The sequence below is a fragment of the Numenius arquata genome, chromosome 26 (assembly GCF_964106895.1).
Source record: "Numenius arquata chromosome 26, bNumArq3.hap1.1, whole genome shotgun sequence".
NCBI lineage: Eukaryota > Metazoa > Chordata > Aves > Charadriiformes > Scolopacidae > Numenius > Numenius arquata.
The window spans coordinates 6,123,154-6,134,211 of NC_133601.1; the positions used below are offsets into that span (position 1 = coordinate 6,123,154).

General features: G+C 58.5%; 1 protein-coding gene across 2 annotated transcripts in view; it reads right to left on the minus strand.

The window, feature by feature from the left end:
* The window catches only part of NUDCD3 (NudC domain containing 3), a 30,506-nt gene extending 19,796 nt beyond the window's left edge, over window positions 1-10,710 (minus strand). The window contains exons 1-2 of one of the 2 annotated variants that reach the window (XM_074164237.1): window positions 10,479-10,710; window positions 7,847-8,139 (exon numbers count right to left, since the gene is read on the minus strand). In XM_074164237.1, coding sequence (XP_074020338.1) covers window positions 7,847-8,139; window positions 10,479-10,676 — 491 coding nt within the window. In that variant the 5' untranslated portion in view covers window positions 10,677-10,710. The remainder of the gene's footprint in view (window positions 1-7,846; window positions 8,140-10,478) is intronic. The other variant, XM_074164236.1, reaches the window with a different exon arrangement.
* Between the last annotated feature and the right edge of the window lie 348 nt (window positions 10,711-11,058).

Below are 11,058 nucleotides of genomic sequence, written 5' to 3' on the forward strand. Positions count from 1 at the left end.
ACCTTCAGGAAGCCTCAGAGCTTCAACTCATCACCAGGATGGGACCAATAACCAAAAATAGAGCGCATCAAGACACTTTCCCCCTGTATTGCATCGTGTCAAGTCCGAACGACGCTGTGGGGAGAGCTGCCCAATAAACCACCCATGAGACGATGCCCGACCCAGCAGCCGAACAGCAAATCCACCCAACCCACAGCAGCTGGAGTCCCACCAGTCCCACCATGCAGGACCAAGGCTCTGCCCCTCTCCCTGCCCGGTGAGAGCCTTGCTCTTTTCCAAGCTCGCACTCTTCAGGGGAGCTTTTAGCCTTTCCTTTCAGTTTCCGAGTTATTTACGGAGCCGTTAGACAGAGCCAACTTACTGACATTAGGCAAGTTTAAATGCCACCGCCAGCTCGCAGGAGAGCTTCAGAGCGTCGGCACCAGAGGGCTAGATTTCACTACTGCTGGGATATTTAGGTCAAGGACAGCAGGACACACTTCTGTTCGGAGAAGTCCCCCGGGATCTTTATTGTTTGCACAGAGCTTATACAACCTTGGATTTCAGAGGTCTCCTCCGAGAGTCCTATGTGCAGCCAAACGGGGCTGGATTCAATTATAGCTCCCCTGGAAAAAGGGGATAAGGCCAAAGAAATCCAACAGGATTGAACTGTGGAAGGGCAGGACAAGGCAGCCTCTCAGTCCCCCGCGCCACCGACACCACGCGGCCCAATCTCTCCTGACACCTGACGACACAACAGGGACATGCCAGACCCGCACACTTGGGGTAATTTTCCACGTTACGCTGCTTCCTTCGGTGAACAATGCGATATTAAAACAAGCAAACACACATTGCTTTTTTAAATAAGAATCAGGCACACGCTGTCCCTCGGCCTCCAGCCCTGGGATTTTCTGCTTGTTAAGAGAAAAATTTATAGGTTTTAATTTAGTTATTTTTGGTCCCAGGACCTAATTTTGGAGCTCAGTACCTTGGTAGGGCAACTAAAGCCCTGAGCAATTCAGTGCGTGACAGGGGAACTGGCACTCCACTGCTGATCTCAGCAACCCGACTGGAGGAGTCCGATTCCCCATGAAAGCGCTGGAAAATTGGGCCCCAACTGATTCCTCATCAGTTGCAAAAGGTGCAAAAGGCTCGTTACAGTCGAGGGCTGCACCAGACAGAGGGCTGGAAGATCTCATCCTTGGCTCAAGCACTTCAGCCTTTTGAAAAGATGCTTCCTGAACAGTTGAGTTTCCACTGCTATGGGAGAAGGCTTATGTATTAAAATAATTCTCCCAGCAGGATGCCATGGCCTCCCTCCATTGCAAGAAGAAAGATTCCACTTGGCAGGGAGGACTTAACTTAAAGAGAAGTTTCCCCACTTCCCCCAGTATAACCTGGACACATCCCTCCTAGAAACCAAACTTGATGGCACCACAAGGCCAGCACTGCAGCTCCCAAGAGCAAAACAGCCTCTGTGTTGCAGGACGAGGGGAGGATGCACTGCCTTTCCTCTGCTGGGCACGTCGGAGGAGGGAGGTCTGGCCAACACGGGGCTTTTGAGTGGTGAGGCTTTCGTGAGGCTCGTGTTTCCAGCCGGCATGGGCTGCAGCTCCCACCAGGAAATCTGGTCACCAGCGCTGGGGGGCTCTGGGAGGGAAGGAAAAAGGTTTAAGTGATGCCCTTTGACTGAGGCGGGGAACCAAGTGGGTGGAAGAAGGCTTCTTGGCCTCATTGGGACAGCAGGACGGTCCAGGAGCAAAGAAATGGTGTAGGAAGTGGAGAACCCTGATGGGTTCAGACACACGCAGAGTACAGGGACGGCCCTTGCCACCCCATCACTGGCAAGGAACAACGGAGGATCATGTCGGACCACGAGAAGCACGAGTATGCTTGTGAGAAACAACTGAGCAAATGAGGAGTCTTCAGCCTAAAACCAGAACATGATGGGAAAACCCCACACAGGCTGGGGAAGGGAAATGGGGAAGCACTTGCTGCCTTTCCTGCACAAAGGGGTTCAAAAGCCACACACAGTGGCATGGAGCTGCTGCACAGTGAGGGACCTGCTGCAGGACGCTGCCACGGACACCCCAAGCACTCCAAGGCTGAAATTCAGAGACAAAAGGAAACAATCCACCAAGAGACACAAAAGACCAAGCACTCGCTCTGGCTCAGAAAGCTGCTGAGCTGCAATTTGCCAGTGGCAGGGGGAAAAGACAGAGGAAGTATCACCGCACACTCATTCTGTTCTTCTCCTCTTCCCCAAGCGTCTGCCGATGTTGGAGACAGGATACGGGGCCAGATGGAGCTCGGCTGTACCAGGTCAGGCCGTTCTCTGGAGGTCTGTCTGGCTCCTGCTCACGACGGGCCCTGGCTGCGCCGGGGGAATTCCCTGGGCGCAGTCCCGGGTGCCTTGTGGCACCTCTGCGCAGCTCGTGCATGCGGAAGGAATCGGAACCAGGACAGACTCTCCCTTAAATATGGATCAGGATCAGCCCCGTCTTTCTGGGTCAGGCTGGAAGAACAGCACGGACTCAATGGTGAGCTCACCAGGAAAGCCCACAGGGACATCAGGGAAGGAAACCAGTTTAACTGGCTTCTGGTGTGGATCGTCCCAGACAGAGTCGAGTATCACGGGCTCCACTCCCTTCCCCTGCCTGTTCTCCAGGAAAAGGCTTAAGAGAAGAAAGCTTGGGATAATGCTGCCTCCAAGTAAAACAAATCTGGCCTCAAAGCTGGCAACATGCAGTGATGTCTCCTCTCCACAGCCCTGCTCCTCTGTTGAGGGCAATCAGCAGCAAAATTCCCCTCCCCTGCACCCCGAGGAGAATGAAGCCACGCCAGAAAGCCGATCCTGCAAGCACCTCGCAATGAAAAAAAATCCATCAAGGCTTCCGGCAAAGCCAAGCCGTTACTAAGTCAAATTAGATTCACACAGGAGCCTCATGGAAATTTCCCAGAGCGCTGCTGTGTCATCTTGGGGATGCTCCCCAGTGAGCCCTGCAAAGGGTTAACCCCAGGTCACAGGGTCTTTGGGAATGGAAGTGGCCGCTCTGGGGAGAGGAGAGAGCTGGAGCATCAGCTCACCAGATTAACACATTTCAGTTCAATTTTTCTCTGCCTCTCGCTAGGGACAGCAAGCTGGAAAGTACACAAGTGATTTTTGTAGGTCGCTGCCGAGCCCTGCCACCCACTTTTGGGGATGGCAGAGCAGTGGGTGGCCGGCCCTGCCGCAGAGCTCCCCTGTACAGGGTGGTCAGGGTGGCTGGGGCTCTGCTGGCTGCTGCTGCCTGTCTGTCTGTGCCCCCTTCCCTGGCACAACTGCACTGCACGCACTGGGGGCAGTCCCTTTCCCAGCTCATGCATAGCAAAAGACCTGCAGGGTCTCCTTCAAGGCCCAAGCAAGGTAGTGGTGGAGCAGCCAACAGCCCCCTTTTCACCACACTCCCTTCCCACTGCCCCGTCTTCCCTCTCCACGCTGAAGGAGGTGAACAGTTGACTGACGGAGGTTCCAGAGTTTCATTCTGCTCTGGCTCAGCAGTGTGACCATTGTGCCAGGTCCCGGGCAGCAGCCACAGACCTTCCCCAGAGATGAGGTGCTCACGGGTGCTCCGTGTCCCATTGGTGCCGTTCCCAGCCCTGGGCACACTGTGCACGCCTGCCCTGGGTGTGTGGGTGCCACGGCTCCATGCCAGCCCAGGACCAGGGGGGACCAGCACCTCCCTCAACTCCCTGCTGCCCAGGGGGAGGCAGGGGCCAGGCTGGAGTCACCTGGAGTCAACCCATCATCTTTTGGGGGAACCCTTCAACATCTCTCCACCCCTAAAGATCCTGCTCTGGGAGACCTCCCCTGCCCGACAATCCAAGGCCCTGCTGGGTCGTTCTCCCAAGGTCCAAAATGGTCTCTAAGATACAGCCCAGAGCTGGCCTGTCCTGAGCATGCCTGGCCAGAGCACCCAGGGGAGATGCAAGGGCAAGACGCAAAGGCTGGAGAGAGAAATATATGAAGGTGAGACATTCACCATCATGCACAGGCTTCCAGAGCTGCAGCTCCTGACCTCCAGCCACCACCTCTTGCACAGAATAACCCCAGGATGGGGCTCACAGGACAGAGGGAGGAGAGCATGGACCCGGCTCATACTCAGAAAGAGAAAGGAGCAGAGGAGAGGCAGGACTGGAGTTGGAAAGCACAAGCCAAGCACCCAGGCCGTGCTGTGCAGTGCCACACGTGGGCTGCCGGGCTCTATTTTAAATGCTGTGTGGCAAATATATGCAGGATGAAATCCAAGCTGGGGGAAGGGGAGGGTGCTGGGCGGCGGAGGTGTTCAAAATTAGGAGCTGAGCTCAGGCGAGGATGGCTTCTGGGAGCAGATGGGGGAAGAGCCGGGGCCTGTGTGAGATGTGCAGCTGCAACACCAGCCCCGGGGGCGAGCAGCCCCATGGTGGGGGTACAAGGGGGACACGCTCCCCTCCACCCTCCCAGCGAGATGGGGAGAGCACACAAGCCACAATGGCCGGAGAAGGATGGCAAGGACACCCAGGGCAGCTGCAAGCCAGGCTGAGGAGCCAGCTTCCTCAGTGGCACAGAGGAGACCTCTAGTTCCCCTTGGCACAGCTCCTAGCACATGGGTCACCCCAAAGACACTCCAGTCCTCAGTGTTTATGGGGCAGCCCTTCTAGCCAAGAGGAATTGCGAGGGATGCAGGGAGACCTGGCCAAGCCCCTGGCAGAGCGAGGAACCAAGCCCTGCTGCCCTCCTCACCCACAGGCAATCCTCTGCACCCTCCATTCCACTCTCCCCTTCTGGATCGACCCCAAAAAAGCTGCCGCCATCTCGCTGCGCTTTGCGAGATGCTCAGCGGCAGCGCCCAGCAGCCAGGCGCACAGCAAGGCTCTGATGGGAGCTGGCAGATCTGGGATGGTACCTGCCCTACATTTACCGAGCAGGCAGGTTGACAGAATGAGCGAGTTTTTATATAGATTTTGGTGGCAGCGGTTTTCTTCACTGGTGGTGGATGGAAGGGGGGGGGGGGGGGGGGAGGGAGATGGAGAATATTTTTGTTTAAGCTCTTTTCTGCATTCTTGCCGCCAGAGTCACACATTATTCATGCGCCCCTCGTAACCAGGCTGGTGGCTCTCAGTTTTGCTCAGAAGGGGCTGTGCAGAATTAAGCAGCCGGTTAAATTATTAACAGTCTCTTGGGGGTGCCCAGGATGCCTGCTCCCAGTCCCCACCGCCTTTTGGGGGGCTCCAGTGCCCCCCAGAGGCACAGAAACCAACTACAGCCCTTTGAAAAACCTGGTGGCTGCTCTGCCCTACTTGGAGCCCGCAGACACCCTGGTCTCCTGGCCTGGAAACTACCAGGCTGCAAAGCCCCACTGGACGTCCCTCCTGTGCTGGTTTCACCCCACACACACCCAGACTGGGCAGCGCCAAGGGGGCCGCAAGTGTTTCACCCCACCAGCGTGCCTGGGGCAGCGGGAGCAGGCACATGCAGAAGAGGAAACGCAGAGAAGCCTGTCAGGCAGGGCAGAAGCCACAGGGGCACCTGCGTTCAGCTGAAAGCACCTTCTTTTCACAGATAGACCAGCACAAGAGCTGCCACACAGGGATTTGTGCTTGATGCCACATTTGCAGGCTGCAAAGAAGCATCCACGTGTCTGAAGTCTGTCAGGGGCTGCTCTCTAGTGCCCCAGGACGGACACTCAAGGGGTGGGCTCTCCCCACCCGCAGCAGAAGCTGTCCCTGTCAGACACATCCCGCCCTTGCACCGGCCCTCAGCTTCCTTCCCGCAGCCTTGACATCTGTTTTCAGGCAGCTAAATACCACTGGCAACAGCTGCTGCCCCCACAACAAAAGGCCCGAGTCAAAATTTCATGTGGCAGAACACAATGACCATGGACTCAAAGGAGCCCAAGCAACCTGCACTCAGGTGGCCCCAGCTCCTTCCTGCTCATGGCCTTGCAACTCTCCCCCTTTCCCTTTAGGATAAAGCCAGGCTGCAAACACATGGATCAGCACTGTGGCCATGCAGCCCAGCCGCGGAGACCTGCCAGTCCTGCCAGTTCTAACAGGACTTTTTTTGGCTCATTAATTTTGTGCTGGGAGAGGTGTCAGACTGACAGCCCTGGGGACAATCTCTTTTGCAGGACAGCTCTGGCACAGGCAGCAGAATGTGGCTTTTCAGGCAAGTTCATTTTTGGCTTCTGGCTTATTTTTATCCTGCGGGATGTGTGTCAGACCGGTCAAGCCAAGTACGAGTCCTTTCCTCCTCCCCACCGGATCAAGTCACTCGGCAGGGATGTTTCCCGGGCGCACCCTTCCCCTTTGCCCTGATGGCTGCCACACTTGGGGCCCCTCTCTACCGCAGCCCGGAGCCAGGCCGCAGGCTCACACTCCACCACATCCTGCCACTTATCATTCCTCTGCCCCCAAGATTTTGGTCCTCAGATCATCTCTTCCACACGTTGGGGGCTGACAGCCCCCAAAGTCTGGGCTCTGAAGTCTCTCTGCCCCTCGGGGCATCAGCCACCCCATTGCTTCCAGGTCTTGGGGCTCTCCCAGCAAAGCCACTTCCCTCCAGCAGCTTGCTCCCACTGTCAATGTGTCTAAAGCTGACCCAGAGGACAGGGATCACTGGCCCAAGCTGTCCTCTTCCCCAAGCACCACTGGGACAGCAGGGACAGACCACAGCAAAGCCCCGTGTACAACCAGGAGAGCAACAGTGAGCGGGTGGGGGGTGGCATGGCCATCACATGGGGCTCTGACCATGAGAGACAGCAGGGAAGGAAGGAGGAGACGGGGATCTGCCACAGTCTGCTCGCAGCATCCCTCCCCAAGGCGAGGCTAAGCTCTGACTCAGGCAGCGAGTAGACACAGGAGCTCAAAACTTAATGGAGCATGAGGCCCCCAGTGACGGTGAGCCCCTTGCCTGGGCTCGGGGTCAAGGTGGCGCCCAGGGAAGGACAAGTGGAACCTGCACAGGACCCCACGCTCAGGTGAGCATTTCTTAAAAAACAAGCTGGCCCGCTGGAGCTTGCCTCCCACTGCTCCGCGGACAGAGTCGAGCTGGAAGAGTCACAGACACACTGGAAGGACTTTGAAACAAGGACATTTTTGGAAGAACCAAGGCTGCTTAGCCCTGCTTGAAAGCGATAGACTCTGGTGAAAGAACACACTAAAGGGAAAACTCTCTGCAATGCTTGACTGATCTTCAAAGTTGGCCCTGATCTGAGCAAAGGCCTAGGCCAGAGACCTCTGGAGGTCTCTGAATCCATTTTTGGCCACATGTATCTGGTTCCGCAGCTGGCCCCACTGCCTGCTATGCAGCCAGGCCTGCAGGCATCTGTGCAGGATAGCAGGTACTGCGGGTATCTGTGCAAGCTCCAAGCTGGCTGCCAGGACCTCTCACAGCACACCAGGGGAGCCCAACACTGAATTTCCATGAGAAAATGGTTACAGGATGGTGCCAGGGTTTCCCAGCGCTGCAACAGACAAGACCATCAGCCCAGCTGTGCTACAGTAAGTGCTGGAAAAGGGCACTAGAGCCAGTGCAAGGAGAAGCCGCAGGGACCAGCCCAGCGCTGCAGGGCTGTGTACAGTGACCTGCCATCTTCCCTGCTCAGAGCAGAGGGGGAGACACCAAACCATCTGCAGGAGAACAAACCCCAGCCCTCCAGTGGGGAACTACACAGTATCTCTGGCCACAGGAGCCCACAAGGGAAATCCTCACAGCCTCCCAACAGGCTGAGTGCCTGCAGAAGTGGGCCGCCCCCCCCGAAAGGGCTGTAGGGCAGGACAGCAAACACCACCTCTGTGTTTTTGCCTCCCCCCTGCCAGGAGCATGAAGAAAGTAAGAGACCCTTACGTGGGCAGTTCTGCTGGCTGGGGCTCTGCTGGGGCAGCGGCCCCCGGGGGCTCCGCCGACACAGGGCTGGGGGCTGCGTCCTGGGCTATGGTCGACTCCTGTGTCCCCGCAGCTTCCCCAACATCTGGGATGTGCTCTGTTGTTGTCTCAACCTCAACCTCCTGAGCTGCAGGGGACAGTTGCACCCTCTCGGCAGCCGCCTCCTCCTCCTCCTTCTTCCTTAGCTTCGCCTCCAGCTCTCGGTGCCTCTTCTCATCATCCTGCCGGGCCATCCGCTCAAAGACTTTGAATGCCTGAAAGACAAAAAGCAAACCAAGTGGCAGTCAAACTGCCAAGAAGCTGGGGGAGAAGGAGAGAAGAAGCATTGCACAATTAGGGCACTTATTACTGTCCCTCCCTCTCTGGATGCTCCATGCCCCCCACTCCCTACACCAAGTTGCTTCAATTGCCGACAAAAACAGCTGCCAGCTATTTCAAAACTCACATGCCCATGTTAAACACACCTCAGAAGAAAGCCTGAGCTCCTGGGAGCCACTTTGAAATCACTGAAATCCCTCCAAAGGGAAAACGGCTGGCTACTCCAGAGAAAAGCAATGAGCTCCAACTCCTGGCTGGGAAGGGGCTCTGAAGGAGCCCTCGCCCCTCCAGCCGCCCCTTGCCCTGTGTTCCAGTGCTCACCCAGGGGCCGTTTGAGCCTGGAGCTCAGACCAAACCTCTGAGGTGCAAACGGGATGAGTTGCCTCAAAAGAAGCTGGAGGACGGCTTACCTGGTGCTGGCTGAGCCTGAATGGACTCAGAGCTCTCTTTGCTGGCACAGGAGAAGGAGCAGAGTGACCTTATGTGGGATTTTGAGCCAGAACTGACTGGTTCAGGCCAAAAACATGTTCAAAGAAAAGCCATCCCTCCCCACTCCCAGAGCTGCGGCAGGTGAGAAGGTCATTGCCCAACCACTGGCAACAGCAGCATAATCCCACCCTGCAGTTTGTGTCCAGCTGTGCCCATCTAGCGCAGGCTGGAGGTTAAAAGTTAAAGCCACAACTGTTTGACACAGATGAGGGAGGCACGGCCTTCCAGGACCTGTACTGGTACCTCAAAGGAGCTGAAGCTTCTCCCAGCCAACTGCCAGGCCATTTGTCACTGTAAACACATGCCAGAAGGTGGGCGACCCTCAAAAGTGAGGGGTGCCCTCCCTCGCTTCCCAGGAATATTTCAGAGCCAGCTCCGGAAAGTGACCGACCTTAAGCCACACACTGGCCTGTGGCACCACTCGCACCAAGTCTTTCTCTGGGCACAGGACGTGTAAGGCAAAAGGACGCAGCACCGGGAGGGCTCCCACCGGTGCAGCCACAGCAAGAGAGGAGCAGCTTTATTGTGGTGCGTGCTCATGCCCCGCACCCCAGGCTTCTTCCCCACACGAGGACCAGCCCATGGGACAAGCACATGGGAGAGATGAGTGCTGGGCATCATCCCTGCTCTGTTTGCTTCTTTCTTTACAATCGCTTTTACCCCACACAAACCCACAGTGCCCATCCCTGGCTCCTTCTCTCCAGCCAAAGCCTGAGCTCAAGCCAGCCTCCTGCAGATCATGTGGAGTGACACCTTGAAACCATCTCCTTCCCCTGGGCTATGGCCAAGCCAGGACAGGTCCCTTCCAAACTATCCCCCACATTCCGGGTCCCTATGGCTGCAGCCATGAGGCCACCCTGGCCAATACCTTTCTGGGGAATGAATGCTGCAGCCACAGCTATGTCCCCCCCTCCTTGTGCCCAGGCCCAAAACAGTCCCTGGGAGGCACACGAGAGAGGTCTCCCACCACCACTGCCCCGCTGAAGAGTAGTTTGGGCTCTGCGCTCTCCCCTCTGCAGCCTAAGACCCCCATGGGCTCCTTGCTCAGTCCCAGAGCTCAGGGTACTCCCACTGCAGGGGCTAACCTGGGGACAGGGTTGACGAGGACCCCCTCATGCTGCAGGCCCCAGCAGGGAGAGGGGCAGGGACCTCCCATCAGCCTGCCAGGCCTGTGACAGAAAACTTGCCCGGGCTGAGCAGATGAACACCCCAAATCCAGCCTGACTCCAAGTTTTATGAGCTCATTTCCTCCCTGTTAATAAAGATTAATAACAGCCTGCAACAGCCCTGAGGCAGAGACATCCAGCACCGAGCCCAGCCCAGACAGGTGGTGACAGCAGTAGGCTTTCACCGTCTCTTCCCCATGATGGTGGAGAGCCCAATGCTCGCCCTGAGCCCCTGCTGAGCAGAGCCCAGCCCAACTCCTGCACGGCCCCCCCGGCAGCTCCCCGCCAGCCTCACCACGACCCCGCCCCAGCCACCTTCGCCGGGGCCGAGCTCCCGGAGCGGAATTGCCCCCAGCTCTTCCCGACCGGCTCTCGCGGGCCTCAGCACCCTCGGGGCTCCCCGTCCTGTGATACGGGTGACAGCTCCTGCCTCCCCGCCCGCATCTCCACCGGACCCACGCCCGGCCCGGAGGGGACCAACACGGCCCGTCCACGGCGACAATGCCGGCTGCTAGGGCCTCTCGCCCCACGGCCACACTCGGCCCCGCCCGCCGCGGCCCACCGGCCCCGGGACGCCCTCAAGGCCGGAGCGCGCGGCAGCCGCGGGCGCCTGCCGGTACCTGGAGGGCCATGGCCTGCGCGGCGCCGGGCGGGAAGCCCAGCCGATCCCCGGGCCGCAACAGGAGACGGTAGAAATCCGTCTTGCGGTAGAGGAAGCCGAAGAGGATGCGCAGGAACTCCTCCACGTTCCCGACGTGCTGCAGGATCCCCAGCAGCGCCTGGTCATACATGTCGGTGAGCGCGGCCGCGGCCTCCATGGCAGTTCCGGGCCCGCTCTTACGGCAACGCCGCCCGACCGCGCTTCCGGTCCGCCGCGCGCTTCCGGTCCGCTGCTCTTCCGGCCTGCCCGGAACCCGCCCCGCGCCGCCACGTTCCGACTGCCCGACGGGCCCCCCGCCCCACGCAGGCTCCCCGGGGACCCTCCGACCTCCCCCAGCGCCCCGAGGACACCCCATCTCCCCCCTAGCAGTGGCGGGGGGAATCTGCCCCGCCGCGGCTCCCAGCGCAGCCCCGGGCCCCCGCGGAGACACGGGGTCCCTCTCGGCCTGGCCCCGGGCTGCCCCGGCCCCGGGTCCCGGGGAGGGCGGGTCACCGTGAGTTGGGCTGGGGTCCTGCCCCGGGGGAGGAGGTGGCCGCGGG